Source organism: Physella acuta, unplaced genomic scaffold (genome assembly GCF_028476545.2).
Source record: "Physella acuta isolate Inbredline_101_S28 unplaced genomic scaffold, ASM2847654v3 ptg000544l, whole genome shotgun sequence".
Taxonomy (NCBI): Eukaryota; Metazoa; Mollusca; class Gastropoda; family Physidae; genus Physella; species Physella acuta.
Genome location: NW_026732063.1, coordinates 369453 through 396923, shown reverse-complemented (window position 1 = coordinate 396923; position 27471 = coordinate 369453). Strand labels below are relative to the sequence as shown.

At 43.1% G+C, this 27471-nt stretch overlaps 2 protein-coding genes across 2 annotated transcripts in view; one reads left to right on the top strand and one right to left on the bottom strand.

The window, feature by feature from the left end:
- Positions 1-27471, top strand: part of LOC131946073 (exopolyphosphatase PRUNE1-like) — a 110450-nt gene that overhangs the window by 54641 nt on the left and 28338 nt on the right. Inside the window, exon 3 of the mRNA XM_059306714.1 lies at positions 12075-12185. Coding sequence (XP_059162697.1) covers positions 12075-12185 — 111 coding nt within the window. The remainder of the gene's footprint in view (positions 1-12074; positions 12186-27471) is intronic.
- On the bottom strand, positions 15215-24340 carry LOC131946141 (calaxin). The gene is made up of 7 exons (XM_059306796.1): positions 24280-24340; positions 22337-22418; positions 21744-21896; positions 20856-21022; positions 19585-19715; positions 18096-18170; positions 15215-15441 (listed from the first exon to the last, which is right to left on the bottom strand). Exons 2-7 carry the CDS (start codon positions 22401-22403, stop codon positions 15300-15302), a joined length of 735 nt encoding a protein of 244 aa, XP_059162779.1. The 5' UTR covers positions 22404-22418; positions 24280-24340; the 3' UTR covers positions 15215-15299.

The following is a 27471-nucleotide window of genomic DNA, read 5'->3' as shown; positions in this document are numbered from 1 at the left end:
GATATTGAAAACTTCCGTGTGCTAGGGAATCAGAGATTGAAAACTTCCGTGCTTTAGATTTAAACTAACCACATTTCGAAACGGCACATTTTCTCCATCAATCGCAGAATCAACGAGATTAAGCCTATGTGCCTTGTGATTTATTTGACCAAGAAAATGAAATGCATTTCCATTAGGCAGCTGTTTACTTCAGTAATTGTGGGGTTTCGATAGTTTTTTTATTTTTAAATATGTGCACCTTGGCTAAAATGTGCACCTTGGCTAAACTTGTGCACCTTGGCTAAATGTCGGCAACAGATGCTGTAACAAAACGGAGAGGCTATAAACAGATTGTGACATGTCATTACTTGACACAGGGGGCTTTAAACCACTAGTTGCACACTAGACTACCCACGTGTCTTACCCCTAGACTACCCACGTGTCTTACCCCTAGACTACCCACGTGTGTTACCCCTAGACTACCCACGTGTGTTACCCCTAGACTACCCACGTATGTTACCCCTAGACTACCCACGTATGTTACCCCTAGACTACCCACGTATGTTACCCCTAGACTACCCACGTATGTTACCCCTAGACTACCCACGTGTCTTAACCCTAGACTACCCACGTATGTTACCCCTAGACTACCCACGTATGTTACCCCTAGACTACCCACGTATGTTACCCCTAGACAACCCACGTGTCTTACCCCTAGACTACCCACGTGTCTTACCCCTAGACTACCACGTATGTTACCCCTAGACTACCCACGTATGTTACCCCTAGACTACCCACGTATGTTACCCCTAGACTACCCACGTATGTTACCCCTAGACCACCCACGTGTCTTACCCCTAGACAACCCACGTGTCTTACCCCTAGACTACCCCGTGTCTTACCCCTAGACTACCCACGTATGTTACCCCTAGACTACCCACGTATGTTACCCCTAGACTACCCACGTATGTTACCCCTAGACTACCCACGTATGTTACCCCTAGACTACCCACGTGTCTTAACCCTAGACTACCCACGTATCTTACCCCTAGACTACCCCCGTGTGTTACCCCTAGACTACCCACGTATGTTACCCCTAGACTACCCACGTGTGTTACCCCTAGACTACCCACGTGTCTTAACCCTAGACAACCCACGTGTCTTACCCCTAGACTACCCCGTGTCTTACCCCTAGACTACCCACGTATGTTACCCCTAGACTACCCACGTATGTTACCCCTAGACTACCCACGTATGTTACCCCTAGACTACCCACGTATGTTACCCCTAGACTACCCACGTGTCTTAACCCTAGACTACCCACGTATCTTACCCCTAGACTACCCCCGTGTGTTACCCCTAGACTACCCACGTATGTTACCCCTAGACTACCCACGTGTGTTACCCCTAGACTACCCACGTGTCTTAACCCTAGACTACCCACGTATGTTACCCCTAGACTACCCACGTATGTTACCCCTAGACTACCCACGTATGTTACCCCTAGACAACCCACGTGTCTTACCCCTAGACTACCCACGTGTCTTAACCCTAGACTACCCACGTGTCTTACCCCTAGACTACCTTCGTGTCTTAACACACACAAACTCTCACATAACACACACAAACCCTCACATAACACACACAAACTCTCACATAACACACACAAACCCTCACATAACATACACAAACTCTCACATAACACACACAAACCCTCACATAACACACACAAACTCTCACATAACACACACAACCCCAAACATAACACACACAACCCCAAACATAACACACACAAACCCTCACATAACACACTCAAACTCTCACATAACACCACACAACCCCAAACATAACACACACAAACTCTCACATAACACACACAAACCCTCACATAACACACACAAACTCTCACATAACACCACACAACCCCCAAAGATAACACACACAAACCCTCACATAACACACACAAACTCTCACATAACACCACACAACCCCAAACATAACACACACAAACTCTCACATAACACCACACAACCCCAAACATAACACACACAAACTCTCACATAACACACACAAACCCTCACATAACACACACAAACTCTCACATAACTCACACAAACTCTCACATAACACACACAAACCCTCACATAACACACACAAACTCTCACATAACACACACAACCCCAAACATAACACACACAAACCCTCACATAACACACACAAACTCTCACATAACACACACAAACTCTCACATAACTCACACAAACTCTCACATAACACCACACAACCCCAAACATAACACACACAAACCCTCACATAACACACACAAACCCTCACATAACACACACAAACCCTCACATAACACACACAAACTCTCACATAACACACACAAACCCTCACATAACACACACAAACTCTCACATAACACACACAACCCCAAACATAACACACACAAACCCTCACATAACACACACAAACTCTCACATAACACACACAAACTCTCACATAACTCACACAAACTCTCACATAACACCACACAACCCCAAACATAACACACACAAACTCTCACATAACACACACAAACCCTCACATAACACACACAAACTCTCACATAACACCACACAAACTCTCACATAACTCACACAAACTCTCACATAACACCACACAACCCCAAACATAACACACACAAACCCTCACATAACACACACAAACTCTCACATAACACACACAAACTCTCACATAACTCACACAAACTCTCACATAACACCACACAACCCCAAACATAACACACACAAACCCTCACATAACACACACAAACTCTCACATAACACCACACAACCCCCAAAGATAACACACACAAACTCTCACATAACACACACAAACTCTCACATAACACACACAAACCCTCACATAACACACACAAACTCTCACATAACACCACACAACCCCCAAAGATAACACACACAAACTCTCACATAACACACACAAACCCTCACATAACACACACAAACCCTCACATAACACACACAACCCCAAACATAACACACACAAACTCTCACATAACACACACACAACCTCTCACATAACACGACGACCCACGCGTGCTACCCCTAGAGACTGCCGGATCCGGCCTTGATCCGTGCAAATCTCCGGCATTGACCAGGGTACTTATCAGGTCGGAGAGCTTTTGGTCTGGCCGGCACACGTTTGCCGGCTCGACTTCCCCTACCGGACATGTACTCTTGAACCAATCAAACTTCTCTCTAGTATCGACCTCGCTAAATGGACCTTTTTTTTTCTTCTCTGTACACATAGCTGCTGGTTTAAGAGGGTCTCTAAGCGGAATGGGGGGGGGGGGATACCAGGGTTTGTGTGACGAAAGGGCGTAAAAAAATTGCTTTTAGGAGTGTGAAATTGTTTGTGGGCGTCCATTCAAGCTCAATGGTAATAAGTGTATCCTTACATCAGAGAAACGGGATTTTTTTTCACGTTGACATGCTGATTGTATAGAGGGAGGCCTACATGTGGCAAATACTGGTGTTCTCCTACATTTATAACCCTGTAATTAAGCAAATGGACCGTAACCACGGTAACTGTTCACTCGACCTTTTACAGTAACTGTTCACAAACTCGACCGTTACCACAGTAACTGTTCACCCACTCGACCGTTACCACAGTAACAGTTCACAAACTCGACCGTTACCACAGTAACTGTTCACCCACTCGACCGTTACCACAGTAACCGTTCACCCACTCGACCGTTACCACAGTAACCGTTCACCCACTCGACCGTTACCACAGTAACCGTTCACCCACTCGACCGTTACCACAGTAACCGTTCACCCACTCGACCGTTACCACAGTAACTGTTCACCCACTCGACTGTTACCACAGTAACCGTTCACCCACTCGACCGTTACCACAGTAACCGTTCACCCACTCGACCGTTACCACAGTAACTGTTCACCCACTCGACTGTTACCACAGTAACCGTTCACCCACTCGACCGTTACCACAGTAACCGTTCACCCACTTGACCGTTACCACAGTAACCGTTCACCCACTTGACCGTTACCACAGTAACAGTTCACAAACTCGACCGTTACCACAGTAACCGTTCACCCACTCGACCGTTACCACAGTAACCGTTCACCCACTCGACCGTTACCACAGTAACCGTTCACCCACTCGACCGTTACCACAGTAACCGTTCACCCACTCGACCGTTACCACAGTAACCGTTCACCCACTCGACCGTTACCACAGTAACCGTTCACCCACTCGACCGTTACCACAGTAACCGTTCACCCACTTGACCGTTACCACAGTAACCGTTCACCCACTTGACCGTTACCACAGTAACCGTTCACCCACTTGACCGTTACCACAGTAACAGTTCACAAACTCGACCGTTACCACAGTAACCGTTCACCCACTCGACCGTTACCACAGTAACCGTTCACCCACTCGACCGTTACCACAGTAACCGTTCACCCACTCGACCGTTACCACAGTAACCGTTCACCCACTCGACCGTTACCACAGTAACCGTTCACCCACTCGACCGTTACCACAGTAACTGTTCACCCACTCGACCGTTACCACAGTAACCGTTCACCCACTCGACCGTTACCACAGTAACCGTTCACCCACTCGACCGTTACCACAGTAACTGTTCACCCACTCGACCGTTACCACAGTAACCGTTCACCCACTCGACTGTTACCACAGTAACCGTTCACCCACTCGACCGTTACCACAGTAACTGTTCACCCACTCGACCGTTACCACAGTAACCGTTCACCCACTCGACCGTTACCACAGTAACCGTTCACCCACTCGACCGTTACCACAGTAACTGTTCACCCACTCGACCGTTACCACAGTAACCGTTCACCCACTCGACTGTTACCACAGTAACCGTTCACCCACTCGACCGTTACCACAGTAACCGTTCACCCACTCGACTGTTACCACAGTAACCGTTCACCCACTCGACTGTTACCACAGTAACCAGATCCTATAGTCTACAAAGGTTGTTGTTGCTGACTTAATCTTCCTTTATGTCACCATTTGATATTCACCTTTCAATTGACGCCCTTTCTCAAATATTCAGTCAATTATTACTCAATCTGTTATTTTACTTGATCTTGCTGTATTGAAAGAAAATTTGCCAAGTAATAAATAGAGGGGGCGGGGCGATGGCACATTATCCATAGAGAATATTGATTGCGCATTAAACATCCGTCTTTGGCTCTGTTAATTAAATTGCACTATATTGTATCAGGTTTTTTATTGTCCTCATTTTGTCGCGGGCTCCGTCCTGGGGTCTTTGTGTGGTGACAACCATTCAACCTGTGTGTGGGATATTGACAACCATTCAACCTGTGTGTGGGATATTGACAACCATTCAACATGTGTGTGGGATATTGACAACCTATATGTGGTATATTAACAACCGTCCAACCTTTATTTTGTAAATTGACAACCACCCAACCTTTATTTTGTAAATTGACAACCATCCAACCTATATGCGGGATATTGACAACCATTCGGCCACCGTTTGTTGTAGGATATTGACAACCGTTCGGCCACCGTTTGTTGTAGGATATTGACAACCATTCGGCCACCGTTTGTTGTAGGATATTGACAACCATTCGGCCACCGTTTGTTGTAGGATATTGACAACCATTCGGCCACCGTTTGTTGTAGGATATTGACAACCATTCGGCCACCGTTTGTTGTAGGATATTGACAACCATTCGGCCACCGTTTGTTGTAGGATATTGACAACCATTCGGCCACCGTTTGTTGTAGTATATTGACAACCATTCGGCCACCGTTTGTTGTAGGATATTGACAACCATTCGGCCACCGTTTGTTGTAGTATATTGACAACCATTCGGCCACCGTTTGTTGTAGGATATTGACAACTATTCGGCCACCGTTTGTTGTAGGATATTGATTGAATCAGTGCACAGACGAGTAAGCTAATTGCTATTTCCTTATCTTTGCTAAAAGAAAATGGAATCGTCATTGCTTGGCTGGTTCGCTTTCATGGCCCTAATTTTTTCTATCTGCGACTCATGGCCTGCCTGTCTATTATCTGTCTGTAGATTTAAGGCCTGTCTTTCTGTTGTCAGATCTCTACCCACAGTTCCTTGACTTACCATTGACATATCTCTACCCACAGTTCCTTGACTTACCATTGACAGATCTCTACCCACAGTTCCTTGACTTACCATTGACAGATCTCTACCCACAGTTCCTTGACTTACCATTGACAGATCTCTACCCACAGTTCCTTGACTTACCATTGACAGATCTCTACCCACAGTTGACTTACCATTGACAAATCTCTACCCACAGTTGACTTACCATTGACAAAACTCTACCCACAGTTGCTTGATTTACCATTGACAGATCTCTACCCACAGTTCTTTGACTTACCATTGACAGATCTCTACCCACAGTTCCTTGACTTACCATTGACAGATCTCTACCCACAGTTCCTTGACTTACCATTGACAGATCTCTACCCACAGTTGACTTACCATTGACAAATCTCTACCCACAGTTGACTTACCATTGACAAATCTCTACCCACAGTTCCTTGATTTACCATTGACAGATCTCTACCCACAGTTGACTTACCATTGACAAATCTCTACCCAAAGTTGACTTACCATTGACAAATCTCTACCCACAGTTGACTTACCATTGACAGATCTCTACCCACAGTTCCACGTCACGTCTGCCCCCACCCAGATCTGAATGCCCACGTGACTGTGAAAACACTCACCCTCTTAGTCGCCAGTGACTTGCCTTTAGCCAGTAGTTTGTTCCCCGTGTGCTGTGGGTTTCTCCCCCTCAGCCAGTAGCTTCCCCTTGAATCGGTTGGTTCCCCTGAAGCAGCAATCAATGAATGGCTAGGACGATCTGAGAAACTGGGCCACAACCAGCTCAAGGTTCTCTTACTAGATTGGAGTCTTAGTTACACCACCCGGCCGTATGGGGGGGGGGGGGGGCACAACTAGCTTAAGGTTCTCTTACTAGATTGGAGTCTTAGTTACACCACCCGGCCGTCTGGGGGGGGGGGCACAACTAGCTTAAGGTTCTCTTACTAGATTGGAGTCTTAGTTACACCACCCGGCCGTCTGGTGGGGGGGGGGGCACAACTAGCTTAAGGTTCTCTTACTAGATTGGAGTCTTAGTTACACCACCCGGCCGTCTGGGGGGGGGGGGGGGCACAACTAGCTTAAGGTTCTCTTACTAGATTGGAGTCTTAGTTACACCACCCGGCCGTCTGGGGGGGGGGGGCACAACTAGCTTAAGGTTCTCTTACTAGATTGGAGTCTTAGTTACACCACCCAGCCGTCTGGTGGGGGGGGGGGTGAACTGGGCCACAACTAGCTTAAGGTTCTCTTACTAGATTGGAGTCTTAGTTACACCACCCGGCCGTCTGGGGGGGGGGGCACAACTAGCTTAAGGTTCTCTTACTAGATTGGAGTCTTAGTTACACCACCCGGCCGTCTGGGGGGGGGGGGGGGCACAACTAGCTTAAGGTTCTCTTACTAGATTGGAGTCTTAGTTACACCACCCGGCCGTCTGGTGGGGGGGGGGGGGGCACAACTAGCTTAAGGTTCTCTTACTAGATTGGAGTCTTAGTTACACCACCCGGCCGTCTGGGGGGGGGGGGGCACAACTAGCTTAAGGTTCTCTTACTAGATTGGAGTCTTAGTTACACCACCCGGCCGTCTGGGGGGGGGGGGGGCACAACTAGCTTAAGGTTCTCTTACTAGATTGGAGTCTTAGTTACACCACCCAGCCGTCTGGTGGGGGGGGGGGTGAACTGGGCCACAACTAGCTTAAGGTTCTCTTACTAGATTGGAGTCTTAGTTACACCACCCGGCCGTCTGGGGGGGGGGGGGGGCACAACTAGCTTAAGGTTCTCTTACTAGATTGGAGTCTTAGTTACACCACCCGGCCGTCTGGGGGGGGGGGGGCACAACTAGCTTAAGGTTCTCTTACTAGATTGGAGTCTTAGTTACACCACCCGGCCGTCTGGGGGGGGGGTGAACTGGGCCACAACTAGCTTAAGGTTCTCTTACTAGATTGGAGTCTTAGTTACACCACCCGGCCGTCTGGGGGGGGGGGGCACAACTAGCTTAAGGTTCTCTTACTAGATTGGAGTCTTAGTTACACCACCCGGCCGTCTGGGGGGGGGGGGCACAACTAGCTTAAGGTTCTCTTACTAGATTGGAGTCTTAGTTACACCACCCAGCCGTCTGGTGGGGGGGGGGGTGAACTGGGCCACAACTAGCTTAAGGTTCTCTTACTAGATTGGAGTCTTAGTTACACCACCCGGCCGTCTGGGGGGGGGGGGGGGGGGGGGGCACAACTAGCTTAAGGTTCTCTTACTAGATTGGAGTCTTAGTTACACCACCCGGCCGTCTGGGGGGGGGGCACAACTAGCTTAAGGTTCTCTTACTAGATTGGAGTCTTAGTTACACCACCCGGCCGTCTGGGGGGGGGGGGTGAACTGGGCCACAACTAGCTTAAGGTTCTCTTACTAGATTGGAGTCTTAGTTACACCACCCGGCCGTCTGGGGGGGGGGGGGCACAACTAGCTTAAGGTTCTCTTACTAGATTGGAGTCTTAGTTACACCACCCGGCCGTCTGGTGGGGGGGGGGGGGGAGTGTTTTATAGTCCAGACTATTATAGCGTCGTATGTAGGGTGATCATACATGTCTGAGGGGTGAACGGAAAAAAAGTCACAGGAAAAAAAACACAGAAAAAAAAAGTCACAGTTTTTGCTAGGAAAAAAAGTCACAGAAAAAAAGTCACAGTGGAAAAATTTTATCGGAAAAAAAGTCGCAGAAATAAAGTCACAGAAAAAAAGTCACAAAAATCTTTTTAGAAATATGTTTGTTAATTTGTTAAGAATTGTAAAATTTTGTTTGTTTATTGTTGTGGGTTGTATTTTTTTATAGCATACATTATTTATAGACGTTAAAAGCATTATGATTTATAACCATTGTAAGTAAAAATACTCTAAGATAATTAACACAACAATCTCAACTTTTGTTACTTATTTTGTTAAATACGCGGTTGAAAAGTTAATTATAAAAGAAATTTAGGCATATTTTACCGTAGGCTATTCTCTGGTCGGCCTCTCCTCAGTCAGTAGGCATTGTCCGAACATATTTTGTGTTGTTGACGTTATGCGTCAATGACGGCTTTCTGTTTTGATCCTAAGTTTTGTTATGTAATGAGCGTGATAAATGTGGGCAGTAAAGGTGATTGAACTAAACATAACTATGGTCGCCATGAGATGAGGGCAGCAAGTCAGACGAACTTACCATTTCACAGTTGTTTAATATTGGTATTTAAAAAAAAAAACACGATGAAAAACGTAGACTTTGGAGCATTCTATTAAATGCTACTAATCTTAAGTTTAAAATAATTACACTCTACATACTTCATAATAAATATTTTTAGATGAATTATAAAAATTTCTATGCATATACAGCCTACACACATTACATTACATTTAATTAATCCTAAGTTAATTTGCACTCTCTAAATATTTAATCCTTAAAAGTATTATCAAATATCATGCAAATATATATTTTTGCCTTTTTACTGTGACTTTTTTTCCTGTGACTTTTTTTCCTGTGACTTTTTTTCTGTGTTTTTTTTTTCCTGTGACTTTTTTTCCTACAATCGTGTGAGGTAGGGGTGATATGAACTGGTAATGTGTCGGTGATTTGATGTCGGGGTAGGGGGTGTGACGAAAGCGTAGAAGGCGATACGGATTTGATAAACCTACTCCTGTACACTGTACCGCATGTTGGTAGTTCTAAATTGAATTAGATAACAAGGCAGGGTGGGACTATGCTAGAGAAGTGGATACCACATGACCTCTGACCTTTTGATCGGACATTAGGTAAATGAGAGTAGTCCATTAGTTTGACCCCAACTTGATCAGGTTTTAATTTTTCATGTCCGAACTGTTTGCAGCTCAGGGATAATGTAATCAATTGAAACGTTTGGGTATGGAATTAGTGGCGTCACGTACCCTGTTCCCATGCGGGCTGGACACCCCTCTTGTATCAATATAACAAACCCCTTCTCCCATAGCCTCATGTGTTTACGTACAACTGACCTATCGATCACGTGATGTCACTAATAATTCATTGTGTGTTTGTGCCGTACAACTGACCTATCGATCACGTGATGTCACTAATAAAACATCGTGTCTTTGTGCCGTACAACTGACCTATCGATCACGTGATGTCACTAATAAAACATCGTGTCTTTGTGCCGTACAACTGACCTATCGATCACATGATGTCACTAATAAAACATCGTGTCTTTGTGCCGTACAACTGACCTATCGATCACGTGATGTCACTAATAAAACATCGTGTCTTTGTGCCGTACAACTGACCTATCGATCACGTGATGTCACTAATAAAACATCGTGTCTTTGTGCCGTACAACTGACCTATCGATCACATGATGTCACTAATAAAACATCGTGTCTTTGTGCCGTACAACTGACCTATCGATCACGTGATGTCACTAATAAAACATCGTGTCTTTGTGCCGTACAACTGACCTATCGATCACGTGATGTCACTAATAAAACATCGTGTCTTTGTGCCGTACAACTGACCTATCGATCACATGATGTCACTAATAAAACATCGTCTTTGTGCCGTACAACTGACCTATCGATCACATGATGTCACTAATAAAACATCGTCTTTGTGCCGTACAACTGACCTATCGATCACATGATGTCACTAATAAAACATCGTGTCTTTGTGCCGTACAACTGACCTATCGATCACGTGATGTCACTAATAAAACATCGTGTCTTTGTGCCGTACAACTGACCTATCGATCACGTGATGTCACTAATAAAACATCGTGTGTTTGTGCCGGACCAAGACCAACCTAGCAGGCGAGATGTGTTACTGGAACTTTAATAAAAACCGCGTCAAGGCTAACTCAATCAACTTGGTGGGCTTTAGACGGGGGTGAAAATGTCAAGTTAGAAGAGTGCGGCTGACATATGTGCTCTGTAGGAGTAGGGAAAACTTTAAGGACAAAACTTTAAGGACGAAACTTTAAGGACGAAAAAACTTGACAAACTCACAAGACAACCATAACATCTTGACGATAACAACAAATTGTCAAATGTTGATTAGAAAGTGGACATTTCACTTTGTATTTAATGATACGCGGGACATTATATTTAAAGATTGGACAAGTGCATTGTTTAGCACAGATTTTATTTCAATTTATTTCAACTTGACCTAATGTTCAGATACATGTAGTTGAAACAGTGGCTTTGTATTTGTTGTTTTTGTTTGACTGCAGACGTACAGCCTATTGCATCAGACTAAATATTTGTTTTGTCCATCGCTATTCAAATGTTCTATCTTTCTGTAGTGATAAAGTCAATGTACTGACTTTTTCGAATGTTAATTATATTACTATATCAATAGTATGGCTTCTTCCAGTGTTAATTATATTATTGTATCAATATTATGGCTTCTTCTAGTGTTAATTATATTATTGTATCAATATTATGGCTTCTTCCAGTGTTAATTATATTATTGTATCAATATTATGGCTTCTTCCAGTGTTAATTATATTATTGTGTCAATGTTATGGCTTCTTCCAGTGTTAATTATATTATTGTATCAATATTATGGCTTCTTCTAGTGTTAATTATATTATTGTATCAATGTTATGGCTTCTTCCAGTGTTAATTATATTATTGTATCAATATTATGGCTTCTTCCAGTGTTAATTATATTATTGTATCAATATTATGGCTTCTTCTAGTGTAAATTATATTATTGTATCAATATTATGGCTTCTTCCAGTGTTAATTATATTATTGTATCAATGTTATGGCTTCTTCCAGTGTTAATTATATTATTGTATCAATATTATGGCTTCTTCCAGTGTTAATTATATTATTATATCAATATTATGGCTTCTTCCAGTGTTAATTATATTATTGTATCAATATTATGGCTTCTTCCAGTGTTAATTATATTATTGTTTATTTGACCAGGCGGACTTGAATTCGGGAGTAAAAAAACATGTCCACATTGTGATCGGAAACGAGGCTTGTGACCTTGACTCGACAGTTTGTGCCACCACATACGCCTACTTTCTACATCAGGTCAGTCGTGTTGTGAATCTCTTCTACTTGAACAATTTAAATCTGTCTAACACATGAATCTCTTCTACTTGAACAATTTAAATCTGTCTAACACATGAATCTCTTCTACTTGAACAATTTAAATCTGTCTAACACATGAATCTCTTCTACTTGAACAATTTAAATCCACATGATCTAACACCTGAATATCTTGTATTGGAACAATTTTATATCGACCCATTGCTCCACGTGTACATTGACTCTAGATCTCCCTGGACCAACGGTTTCCACACCCACCCATTGCTCCACGTGTACATTGACCCACCCATTGCTCCACGTGTACATTGACTCTAGATCTCCCTAGACCAACGGTTTCCACACCCACCTATTGCCCCTTGTGTACTCACGCCCGCTTGCTATTTACAGCACTGTCTTAATCTCCAGGGGAGAAGGGTTTTGTCTGCACGTGCTTATTACAGCATTTTTTTTTTCGTTCTAGAAAATGTAATTAATATTTACGTTTTTAATTCGATTACTGAGTATTTCCGCCTTAGAAAATTGTAATTGGAAATTTAAAACCGTTTCATCCTACGTTCCGACATTGGTTTTTTTTACAAAACTCGCATTGTACCAAACATGTTTATTGAAAATAAAATATTACACAACTCGCATTATACCAAAAAAAAATGCTAAAATGTTTTGTTGGGGATAGGCCGTCGTACTGGTGGTAAGGTTCATTGTTTTGGTGGTTGGGTTTACGTGTCGGCCATTTGGTGGTTGGGTTTACGTGTCGGCCATTGTTTTGGTGGTTGGGTTTACGTGTCGGCCATTGTTTTGGTGGTTGGGTTTACGTGTCGGCCATTTGGTGGTTGGGTTTACGTGTCGGCCATTTGGTGGTTGGGTTTACGTGTCGGCCATTGGGTGGTTGGGTTTACGTGTCGGCCATTGTTTTGGTGGTTGGGTTTACGTGTCGGCCATTTGGTGGTTGGGTTTACGTGTCGGCCATTGTTTTGGTGGTTGGGTTTACGTGTCGGCCATTTGGTGGTTGGGTTTACGTGTCGGCCATTTGATGGTTGGGTTTACGTGTGGGCCATTTGGTGGTTGGGTTTACGTGTCGGCCATTTGGTGGTTGGGTTTACGTGTCGGCCATTTGGTGGTTGGGTTTACGTGTCGGCTGTCGTTGCAACTTAAATGTTTCGACCAACCGCGCATAGCGTCCCAAACCATTTACGCTGGTCCCTTGTACTCTGCGAGCTATAATACTAACTTGATCAGATGCGAGCTATAATACTAACTTGATCAGATGCGAGCTATAATACTAACTTGATCAGATGCGAGCTATAATACTAACTTGATCAGATGCGAGCTATAATACTAACTTGATCAGATGCGAGCTATAATACTTACTTGATCAGATGCGAGCTATAATACTAACTTGATCAGATGCGAGCTATAATACTAACTTGATCAGATGCGAGCTATAATACTAACTTGATCAGATGCGAGCTATAATACTAACTTGATCAGATGCGAGTTGTAATACTAACTTGATCAGATGCGAGCTATAATACTAACTTGATAAGATGCGAGCTATAATACTAACTTGATCAGATGCGAGCTATAATACTAACTTGATCAGATGCGAGCTATAATACTAACTTGATCAGATGCGAGCTATAATACTAACTTGATCAGATGCGAGCTATAATACTAACTTGATCAGATGCGAGCTATAATACTAACTTGATCAGATGCGAGCTATAATACTAACTTGATCAGATGCGAGCTATAATACTAACTTGATAAGATGCGAGCTATAATACGAACTTGATCAGATGCGAGCTATAATACTAACTTGATCAGATGCGAGCTATAATACTAACTTGATAAGATGCGAGCTATAATACGAACTTGATCAGATGCGAGCTATAATACTAACTTGATCAGATGCGAGCTATAATACTAACTTGATCAGATGCGAGCTATAATACTAACTTGATCAGATGCGAGCTATAATATGAACTTGATAAGATGCGAGCTATAATACTAACTTGATCAGATGCGAGCTATAATACGAACTTGATCAGATGCGAGCTATAATACTAACTTGATCAGATGCGAGCTATAATACTAACTTGATCAGATGCGAGCTATAATACTAACTTGATCAGATGCGAGCTATAATACTAACTTGATCAGATGCGAGCTATAATACTAACTTGATCAGATGCCAGCTATAATACTAACTTGATGAGAAAAAACATACACTGACCACCGTTCGCTGGTTGTGGGTCAAGGCCCCGTGGTCCACAACTGACCAGTCTTAAATAATACTTCCTCCCCTGGGTCAAGGTGACTATATTGAGTAACCTACCCCTTATTACTACCCCTTATAACAACCTCAATCCTCCCCCCCCCCCAACCCCATAAATTGATACTCCCTCCCCTAGGTAACCTACCCATTATTACAACCCCGTACCCCCCTATTGTCACCGCCTTGGTTTGTCCATTTATGCAACATACTACTGACATTCTACCATTGAAAAATAAAACGTAGGATAACGAACAAGCCACTAAAACAATAGGTCGGACAAGGAACAAATGACAAGCAAGCCACTGAAACAACAGGTCGAACAAGGAACAAATGACAAGCAAGCCACTGAAACAACAGGTCGGACAAGGATCAAATGACAAACAAGCCACTGAAACAATAGGTCGGACAAGGAACAAATGACAAGCAAGCCACTGAAACAACAGGTCGGACAAGGATCAAATGACACACAAGCCACTGAAACAATAGGTCGGACAAGGAATAAATGACAAGCAAGCTTCTGAAACAATAGGTCGGACAAGGAATAAATGACAAGCAAGCTTCTGAAACAATAGGTCGGACAAGGAACAAATGACAAGCAAGCCACTGAAACAATAGGTCGGACAAGGAATAAATGACAAGCAAGCCACTGAAACAATAGGTCGGACAGTGAACAAATGACAAGCAAGCCTCTGAAACAAAAGGTCGGACAAGGAACAAATGACAAGCAAGCCACTGTCTTTAGCATCGTTTTTCTTTAGTAGCTTTTGTAATGTGCACGAGCACAAGCTAGAGTTTGTCTAGAAGATTCGACGCGCCGTCCATCATGGGATGTCCAGCTGGATGGGGTAGAGCTCATTGTCTTGGGTCAGTGTGGCCATCGTGTTAAACAGGGACTTCTTCTTCTCCTCGGCGAAATACGCCTTCAGCTCTAGTGGCGTCATGCCCAGCAGTAGTTTTCTGAACCTGTGGGACAATGGTGATAGTTTTCTGTGGGACAATGGTGATAGTTTTCTGAACCTGTGGGACAATGGTGATAGTTTTCTGTGGGACAATGGTGATAGTTTTCTGTGGGACAATGGTGATAGTTTTCTGAACCTGTGGGACAATGGTGATAGTTTTCTGTGGGAACAGTGGCGTAGCCAGGATCGTCTCAAGGGGGGGGGGGGTCCAATTTTTAACCGGGGACAAACTTTCATTTGCACCCACCCCCTTAAACTTTCGATTTGCACCCCCCCCATCAAACTTTCGATTTGTACCCCCCTCATACTTTATATATATACCGAGATGTCTAACCCCCCCCCCTGCCTACGCCACTGTGTGGGACAACGTTGATAGTTTTCTGAACAAAAGTAACAACTCACCTGTCTAACGTCTTATGGTCCAACAACTCACCTGTCTAACGTCTGATGGTCCAACAACTCACCTGTCTAATGTCTGGTCTGATGGTCCAACAACTCACCTGTCTAACGTCTTATGGTCCAACAACTCACCTGTCTAACGTCTAATGGTCCAACAACTCACCTGTCTAATGTCTGGTCTGATGGTCCAACAACTCACCTGTCTAACGTCTGATGGTCCAACAACTCACCTGTCTAATGTCTGGTCTGATGGTCCAACAACTCACCTGTCTAACGTCTGGTCTGATGGTCCAACAACTCACCTGTCTAACATCTGATGGTCCAACAACTCACCTGTCTAACGTCTGATGGTCCAACAACTCACCTGTCTAACATCTGATGGTCCAACAACTCACCTGTCTAACGTCTGATGGTCCAACAACTCACCTGTCTAACGTCTGATGGTCCAACAACTCACCTGTCTAATGTCTGATGGTCCAACAATTGACCTGTCTAACGTCTGATGGTCCAACAACTCACCTGTCTAACGTCTGATGGTCCAAAACTGACCTGTCTAACGTCTGATGGTCCAACAACTCACCTGTCTAACATCTGATGGTCCAACAACTCACCTGTCTAACGTCTGATGGTCCAACAACTCACCTGTCTAACGTCTGATGGTCCAACAACTCACCTGTCTAACGTCTGATGGTCCAACAACTCACCTGTCTAACGTCTGATGGTCCAACAACTCACCTGTCTAACGACTGATGGTCTTACTACTCATCTGTCTAACGTCTGATGGTCCAACAACTGACCTGTCTAACGTCTGATGGTCCAACAACTCACCTGTCTAACGTCTGATGGTCCAAAACTGACCTGTCTAATGTCTGGTCTGATGGTCCAACAACTCACCTGTCTAATGTCTGGTCTGATGGTCCAACAACTCACCTGTCTAACGTCTGATGGTCCAACAACTCACCTGTCTAACGTCTGATGGTCCAACAACTCACCTGTCTAATGTCTGGTCTGATGGTCCAACAACTCACCTGTCTAACATCTGATGGTCCAACAACTCACCTGTCTAATGTCTGGTCTGATGGTCCAACAACTCACCTGTCTAACATCTGATGGTCCAACAACTCACCTGTCTAATGTCTGGTCTGATGGTCCAACAACTCACCTGTCTAACATCTGATGGTCCAACAACTCACCTGTCTAACATCTGATGGTCCAACAACTCACCTGTCTAACATCTGATGGTCCAACAACTCACCTGTCTAATGTCTGATGGTCCAACAACTCACCTGTCTAATGTCTGATGGTCCAACAACTCACCTGTCTAATGTCTGATGGTCCAACAACTCACCTGTCTAACGTCTGGTCTGATGGTCCAACAACTCACCTGTCTAACGTCTGATGGTCCAACAACTCACCTGTCTAACGTCTGATGGTCCAACAACTCACCTGTCTAACGTCTGATGGTCCAACAACTCACCTGTCTAACGTCTGATGGTCCAACAACTCACCTGTCTAACGTCTGATGACCCAACAACTCACCTGTCTTACGTCTGATGGTCCAACAACTCACCTGTCTAACGTCTGATGGTCCAACAACTCACCTGTCTAACGTCGTCTGATGGTCCAACAACTCACCTGTCTAACGTCTGATGGTCCAACAACTCACCTGTCTAACGTCTGGTCTGATGGTCCAACAACTCACCTGTCTAATGTCTGGTCTGATGGTCCAACAACTCACCTGTCTAATGTCTGGTCTGATGGTCCAACAACTCACCTGTCTAATGTCTGGTCTGATGGTCCAACAACTCACCTGTCTAATGTCTGGTCTGATGGTCCAACAACTCACCTGTCTAACGTCTGATGGTCCAACAACTCACCTGTCTAACGTCTGATGGTCCAACAACTCACCTGTCTAATGTCTGATGGTCCAACAACTCACCTGTCTAATGTCTGGTCCGATGGTCCAACAACTCACCTGTCTAACATCTGATGGTCCAACAACTCACCTGTCTAACATCTGATGGTCCAACAACTCACCTGTCTAACATCTGATGGTCCAACAACTCACCTGTCTAATGTCTGATGGTCCAACAACTCACCTGTCTAATGTCTGATGGTCCAACAACTCACCTGTCTAATGTCTGATGGTCCAACAACTCACCTGTCTAACGTCTGGTCTGATGGTCCAACAACTCACCTGTCTAACGTCTGATGGTCCAACAACTCACCTGTCTAACGTCTGATGGTCCAACAACTCACCTGTCTAATGTCTGGTCTGATGGTAAACACTGTCCAAAAATTTGAAGATAAACTGAATCTTTATTCGCGCTTTCTCTGCCAATAAAAAAACAAGTTAATTAAAAAAGTCTAGTGACATTTATGCGCAATTTCCTTATGTTATCTAAAAATTGCTCTGACGTATAATGCTGGGTTGCGTTCAAGCTAGAAGAACGATCGGTTTGTAGGTGTTTATGTAATTTTAAAATTTGTGACCGAACGAGAGGATATTTTTGAAAACTTTCTTCGGCAATATTGTTCTAAATTATGGCAGGAATCGATTGGTACATGTTTCAAGTCGCTAAGTGGTCTGGTTGCCGAGATATGGGCCAAAAACTGCATTTTTTCGAGTTTTTTTGGCTTTTCCGGGAAATACATGAAAGAAACCCGGAATTTTTATGGCCTATGCTCATCCTCGTAACTTGCTTAACATAATTGCTTTTGTAACTAGTCATCGATATTGCTTCGTTGAGGAGGAGATACGACTTAAAGCCCGGACACACATCCATACATTCATCCATCCATTCCCAGAAATGACGAGTTAATAAACGCAATTCTCCAGAATGGAAATTGCGCTAAAAAAGATAAGAAACTATAAGCTGAACTAGTTAGGTTTAGTTGTCAAGAAATTATAAGCTGAACTAGTTTGGTTTAGTTGTGTATTATTTTATCTTAAAATAGCTTGTCGCTTGTTGCCCTACTTTTTTACCGTCGTCATGGTTCGGTTTTTTTTTAACAATGTTTTATGGTAATTTCAGAAATATATACTTTAAATCCTTATTTTTGTGTATTATTCAACGATACCGGTCTAGTTTTAACAATGAATGATTAGTGTTAGATGCAAAGTTGTCGCTGAGAATATCGAGCACAACATAATAAAAGTAAGCAAAACGTGAATTGCTTCACTTAATAGTGTTCTAAACATACTGAAAATATATTCTAAACTGTATAAAATTAAAACTTGCTTTCTACTAAACTAATGTCATTAATGTTTTAAAAATCATGCAGGGTAAACACAAAACCTAAAATAAATTACTTGATCGAGACAATAGCTAACTAAGCCCGCCCATTTTGCACGCCGTATATTTGAACACCGATTTTTTAGACTACCGATTAAATTTGATAAAATTGGTATCAAATTGAAGGTAAATAAATGTGGTTTTTAATTGTTTAAGTCATCTTGAACAATAATGAAGTTAAAAATCTTACGTGTCACCCTTTCTTAAGAGCTGAAGTGATATAAGACGGATTTGCTTTGACGAATCAACAATTGGCCGATATTTTCAAAAACATTCTCTTGTCTAGCGTTCAAATATTGGGTATTCGATTGCCAAGGTGTGTGTTTTACTTTGTAACCTGAACCGTGTGGAACCCGCCCCTCTACCATTCCATGCCCCCCCCCCCTACAGTCAACACTAACTAAAGGCCGTCTTGGCTCACTAACCCGCCCCCTGAGACGTTGAGTACTCACTTAAACTCGCTTCTGTTAATATCGCCACTCAAGTCATGGTCCATCATCTTCAAGGTCAGGTCAATCAATTCTTTGATACATTCGTTTGTGTCCGCTTCTGTAAACTCTGTCTCCGTGATAACCATAGTGCTCTGAAATGGTGACAACCGCAGGTGACAACCGCATGTATCGCTAGCACTAAGGTGGGTCAAGTCTTGCTCAGGTTGGTGCAGGGTTAGGGTCAGGTTAGGTCAATGTCAATGCTTTCTGACATATGGTCAAAGTTGATTATGTTGATGGTCTGACTAGTGATGTTGTTCCACCGTATGTCATGTCAGTTGATTATGTTGATGGTCTGACTAGTAATGTTGTTCCACCGTATGTCATGTCAGTTGAATATGTTGATGGTCTAACTAGTAATGTTGTTCCACCGTATGTCATGTCAGTTGATTATGTTGATGGTCTGACTAGTATGGTTTCCACCGTATGTCATGTCACAGTTGATTATGTTGATGGTCTAACTAGTAATGTTGTTCCACCGTATGTCATGTCAGTTGATTATGTTGATGGTCTGACTAGTAATGTTGTTCCACCGTATGTCATGTCAGTTGATTATGTTGATGGTCTGACTAGAAATGTTGTTCCACCGTATGTCATGTCAGTTGATTATGTTGATGGTCTGACTAGTAATGTTGTTCCACCGTATGTCATGTCAGTTGATCATGTTGATGGTCTGACTAGAAATGTTGTTCCACCGTATGTCATGTCAGTTGATTATGTTGATGGTCTGACTAGAAATGTTGTTCCACCGTATGTCATGTCAGTTGATTATGTTGATGGTCTGACTAGAAATGTTGTTCCACCGTATGTCATGTCAGTTGATTATGTTGATGGTCTGACTAGAAATGTTGTTCCACCGTATGTCTCTGCAGTATATTAGAACCGTGCAGACATATTCGGGGGTTTCTGGAATATGTTCTGGCATTGACGCCACTCACACCTTTGTCCTACTGACGCCAAACACACACTCACACACCAGTCCTACTGACGCCACTCACACACCAGTCCTACTGACGCCACTCACACACCAGTCTTACTGACGCCACTCACACACCTGTCCTACTGACGCCACTCAAACACCAGTCCTACTGACGCCACTCACACACCAGTCCTACAGACGCCACTCACACACCTGTCCTACTGACGCCACTCACACACCTGTCCAACTGACGCCACTCACACACCTGTCCTACTGACGCCACTCACACACCTGTCCCACCGACGCCACTCACCCGTAACAATGAGAAAAGCTCTGTCCTGTTGATGCACCCGTCTCTGTCGACGTCGTAGACATTGAAGACAAAGTCTGTCTTAATGCCGGGCTTCGTGCTCAGGAACATGCAGATCAGTTTACTGTACTCCTCTATCGTCATGGTCGTGGCCCGCGGTCGCTTCCAACCTGTACATACAACATACAGCATATGTGCATTGATTGATTGATAGATATGTTGACAGGAAAGATGCGCAGTGGAAAACTGCGCACGAAATATTTTTGTTTTCTTAAATCGAGCATATATAGACAGTACCAAAGAATGACCACATGTAGGCCTACGTTGTACCATGAAAACACGTTTCACAAAATTTGACAATTTGTATTATTCTGGGAACGGATGATGATACTTTCTATTCTTGATCCTAACGATCCAACTGACTTAACAGACAGTGGAGCTAATAGAATGGAACCTGATAGAGTCCGTGTATAATCGTTAGCTAGATGTTAGTGTCTGTGTGTTGATGTGAGTGTGTCCGTGTGTGTGTTTATGTGAGTGTGCCCGTGTGTGTGTTTATGTGAGTGTGTCCGTGTGTGTTTGTGTTATCAGAGATACGACACGATGCCAAAAGATGGAATATTGTCGAGTACTGGCATAGAATGTCGATCAAAGTCGTAATGCTGCCAAGGCACCAAATCACGTTTTAATTTGGTGTCATCGGTAAGGTTAGGGTTCGGTTTAGGATTAAGGTTCGGTTTGGGGTTACGTTTAGGTTTATGGTTATAGTTAAGTTTTGGGTTAAGATTCGGTTTAGGGTTATGGTTATAGTTACGGTTATAGAGTTATGGCTGCCGTAAAGAAAAGGAACTTACTCGCAAACATAGACTGCAGTAAAGAAAGGGAACTTACTCTCAAACATAGACTGCAGTAAATTCGGGGAATAAATCTCGAACTGATGCGCCATCTGTGCAATGAAGATCAGCTGGTCAATTTCTCCCCTTCCGTCTCCTGGCAGCTGTTTAGCGTAGTGTATGACATTCTCCACCAAGTGCTTCTCGAGGCCTGACATTAAACAATTTTTTCTGGTGACATCCAGGCTACAACCATTCAGGCTTGACAGGACAGGTTTTAAAATAAGGCGTGTATTCATCTAACACTCCCCCCTCACCCCCCCCTCTCCTCACACACACACACACACACATCCATACACACAAACACACATGCAGGACCCACAGTACCAGAATACTCTGCCCCACACGCTCACACACATCCACACACACTAACACACACATACATGACCCACAGTACCGGAATACTCTGCCTCATACACACACACTCACACACATCCACACACACACATACATGACACACAGTACCGGAATACTCTGCCCCATACACACACACTCACACACATCCACACACACACATACATGACACACAGTACCGGAATACTCTGCCCCATACACACACATCCACACACACACATACATGACCCACAGTACCGGAATACTCCTGCAGCTTGGCAGTTAACTTCTCGGCCTGTTCGACAAGTCTTTTGAAACTGGACATAACGCTTGCTTACACCTGGGGAATACAAATGTGCTTACACCTGGGGAATACAAATGTGCTAACACCTGGGCAATACAAATGTGCTTACACCTGGGGAATACAAATGTGCTTACACCTGGGGAATACAAATGTGCTAACACCTGGGCAATACAAATGTGCTTACACCTGGGGAATACAAATGTGCTTACACCTGGGGAATACAAATGTGCTTACACCTGGAGAAGACAAATGTGCTTACACCTGGGGAATACAAATGTGCTTACATCTGGGGAATACAAATGTGCTTACTCCTGGGGAATACAAATGTGCTTACACCTGGGGAAGACAAATGTGTTTACACCTGGGGAATACAAATGTGCTTACACCTGGGGAATACAAATGTGCTTACACCTGGGGAATACAAATGTGCTTACACCTGGGGAATACAAATGTGCTTACACCTGGGGAATACAAATGTGTTTATACCTGGAGAATACAAATGTGCTTACTCCTGGGGAATACAAATGTGCTTACACCTGGGGAAGACAAATGTGTTTACACCTGGGAAATACAAATGTGCTTACACCTGGGGAATACAAATGTGCTTACACCTGGGGAATACAAATGTGCTGCTTACACCTGGGGAATACAAATGGACGATTGCTTACACCCGGGGAATACAAAAGTGCTTACATACGGGGAAGACAAATGTGCTTACACCTGGGGAATACAAATGTGCTTACACCTGGGGAATACAAATGTGCTGCTTACACCTGGGGAATACAAATGTGCTTACACCTGGGGAATACAAATGTGCTTACTCCTGGGGAAGACAAATATGCTTACACCTGGGGAATACAAATGTGTTTATACCTGGGGAATACAAATGTGCTTACTCCTGGGGAAGACAAATATGCTTACACCTGGGGAATATGAATGGACGGTTGTTTACACCTGGGGAATATGAATGGACGGTTGCTTACACATGGGGAATTCAAATGGACGATAACCTGTTCGCCATGTCATGGGCACGATTAGCTGTAGGATTAGCTGTAAAGATGCTAGTAGGGTTAGCTGTAGGGATGCTGTAGGATTAGCTGCAGGATTTGATGCAGGATTAGCTGTAGGATTTGATGCAGGATTAGCTGTAGGATTTGATGCAGGATTAGCTGTAGGATTTGATGCAGGATTAGCTGTAGGATTTAATGCAGGACTAGCTGTAGGATTTGATGCAGGATTAGCTGTATGATTTTATGCAGGATTAGCTGTAGGATTTAATGCAGGACTAGCTGTAGGGATGCTGTAGGATTAGCTGTAGGATTTTATGCAGGATTAGCTGTAGGATTTGATGCAGGTTTAGCTGTAGGATTTAATGCAGGATTAGCTGTAGGATTTGGTGCAGGATTAGCTGTAGGATTTGATGCAGGATTAGCTGTAGGATTTGGTGCAGGATTAGCTGTAAAGTTGCTTGTAGGATTAGCTGTAGGATTTGATGTAGGATTAGCTGTAGGGATGCTGCAGGATTCGCTGTAGGATTTGATGCAGGATTAGCTGTAGGGATTAGACTGTAGTGATGCTAGAATCTATCAGGATTAGATTCTTGCGATACTAGTAGGGTTAGCCGCAGGGATGCTATCTACTATCTGTGGTATTAGGGACAGGGGTATTAGGGACAGGGATTAGCCGTAGAACTAGATCCAGACCTTTCTACGGTACCGAGAAACAAGAATGTGTTAATACGTCTTCATGACATTATTATTTAATTTGTTTGTCTAGATCGGTAATAAACATTTTGACACGGCAATGGTTTTAACATAATATAGATCTAGAATTCTAGATTAACCAACTAACAAATTGACATGACTGTTACCAGTGGACATGACTTTAAAAAACTTACAGCAGAAGTTAGCCAACTTTCCCGGGAGACCGCCAAACCAATACAGTAAATGCCGGCGCCGTTACCGCGCACACCGTATCTATACGTGCGCTCTGCTGATTTTAGGGAAAACCCGATTCTATGTGCTGGGCGCGGCGCGAATTTTCCCCTCAATAGATGGGTAGAAAGGGGAATAAGACAGTGGGTGTTTGATTTCAAATGCTGTTGTTTATTTCTTTAGTCGAGAGGAATTTTAACTAGCGATTGTGTTGTCTTGTTTTATGTTTAACTAGCGGTTGTGTCGCTGTTTTAGCTAGCGATTGTGTCGATATATTTTAACTAGCGATTGTAGTGAGTTATATTCGAATGTGTGACATTATGATCCCTTGAGTGTGCCCAAGTCTAGTCTGTGTGTATCATTGAGTTAGGTCTGTATCATTGAGTAAGGTCTGTGTGTATCATTGAGTAAGGTCTGTGTGTATCATTGAGTAAGGTCTGTGTGTATCATTGAGTTAGGTCTGTATCATTGAGTAAGGTCTGTGTGTATCATTGAGTAAGGTCTGTGTGTATCATTGAGTAAGGTCTGTGTGTATCATTGAGTAAGGTCTGTATCATTGAGTAAGGTCTGTGTGTATCATTGAGTAAGGTCTGTGTGTATCATTGAGTTAGGTCTGTGTGTTGACATCATTCTGTTTTATCGTTCTTTACTACATACATGTGTACATCCATAAGTTGCTAGATATCCAATCTCTGAGAGCTGCCGTCCCACACCCTCCTTCCGTCCCACCCCCCACCCCCCCCCCCCCCCCTCTTAGAGCTGCCGTCCCACCCCCTCCTCTGATAGCTGCCGTCCCACCTCTCTTTTTCTGTTATATTGTTAGCCACATGCGCCAGGATAAAATCATCAGGACACACCAACATCACATACCAAAGATAAAATCATCAGGACACAACATCACATACCAAAGATAAAATCATCAGGACACACCAACATCACATACCAAAGATCAAATCATCAGGACACATCAACATCACAGACCAAAGATAAAATCATCAGGACACACCAACATCACAGACCATAGATAAAATCATCAGGACACACCAACATCACATACCAAAGATAAAATCATCAGGACACACCAACATCACATACCAAAGATAAAATCATCAGGACACACCAACATCACAGACCATAGATAAAATCATCAGGACACACCAACATCACATACCAAAGATAAAATCATCAGGACACACCAACATCACATACCAAAGATAAAATCATCAGGACACACCAACATCACAGACCATAGATAAAATCATCAGGACACACCAACATCACATAACAAAGATAAAATCATCAGGACACATCAACATCACATACCAAAGATAAAATCATCAGGACACACCAACATCACAGACCATAGATAAAATCATCAGGACACACCAACATCACATACCAAAGATAAAATCATCAGGACACAACATCACATACCAAAGATAAAATCATCAGGACACACCAACATCACAGACCATAGATAAAATCATCAGGACACACCAACATCACATACCAAAGATAAAATCATCAGGACACATCAACATCACATACCAAAGATAAAATCATCAGGACACATCAACATCACATACCAAAGATAAAATCATCAGGACACATCAACATCACATACCAAAGATAAAATCATCAGGACACACCAACATCACATACCAAAGATCAAATCATCAGGACACACCAACATCACAGACCATAGATAAAATCATCAGGACACAACATCACAGACCAAAGATAAAATCATCAGGACACAACATCACATACCAAAGATAAAATCATCAGGACACACCAACATCACATACCAAAGATCAAATCATCAGGACACATCAACATCACAGACCAAAGATAAAATCATCAGGACACACCAACATCACAGACCATAGATAAAATCATCAGGACACACCAACATCACATACCAAAGATAAAATCATCAGGACACACCAACATCACATACCAAAGATAAAATCATCAGGACACACCAACATCACAGACCATAGATAAAATCATCAGGACACACCAACATCACATACCAAAGATAAAATCATCAGGACACACCAACATCACATACCAAAGATAAAATCATCAGGACACACCAACATCACAGACCATAGATAAAATCATCAGGACACACCAACATCACATAACAAAGATAAAATCATCAGGACACATCAACATCACATACCAAAGATAAAATCATCAGGACACACCAACATCACAGACCATAGATAAAATCATCAGGACACACCAACATCACATACCAAAGATAAAATCATCAGGACACAACATCACATACCAAAGATAAAATCATCAGGACACACCAACATCACAGACCATAGATAAAATCATCAGGACACACCAACATCACATACCAAAGATAAAATCATCAGGACACATCAACATCACATACCAAAGATAAAATCATCAGGACACACCAACATCACAGACCATAGATAAAATCATCAGGACACACCAACATCACATACCAAAGATAAAATCATCAGGACACATCAACATCACAGACCATAGATAAAATCATCAGGACACACTAACATCACAGACCAAAGGTAAAATCATCAGGACACATCAACATCACAGACCATAGATAAAATCATCAGGACACACCAACATCACAGACCAAATATAAAATCATCAGGACACACCAACATCACATACCAAAGATAAAATCATCAGGACACATCAACATCACATACCAAAGATAAAATCATCAGGACACACCAACATCACAGACCATAGATAAAATCATCAGGACACACCAACATCACAGACCAAAGATAAAATCATCAGGACACACCAACATCACAGACCAAAGATAAAATCATCAGGACACACCAACATCACAGACCAAAGATAAAATCATCAGGACACACCAACATCACAGACCAAAGATAAAATCATCAGGACACAACATCACAGACCAAAGATAAAATCATCAGGACACACCAACATCACAGACCAAAGATAAAATCATCAGGACACAACATCACAGACCATATAAAATCATCAGGACACACCAACATCACATACCAAAGATAAAATCATCAGGACACACCAACATCACAGACCAAAGATAAAATCATCAGGACACACCAACATCACAGACCAAAGATAAAATCATCAGGACACACCAA

Bases quoted from the DNA above. Each gene is read 5' to 3' on its own strand.
- LOC131946141 (XM_059306796.1), bottom strand. From the start codon at position 22,403: ATGTCCAGTTTCAAAAGACTTGTCGAACAGGCCGAGAAGTTAACTGCC. The intron at 19,716-20,855 runs GTGAGTGGCGTC...TCACCATTTCAG, and splicing joins AGCTTTTCTCATTGTTACGG to AGCACTATGGTTATCACGGA. The intron at 15,442-18,095 runs GTGAGTTGTTGG...ATTGTCCCACAG, and splicing joins TCAGACCAGACATTAGACAG to GTTCAGAAAACTACTGCTGG.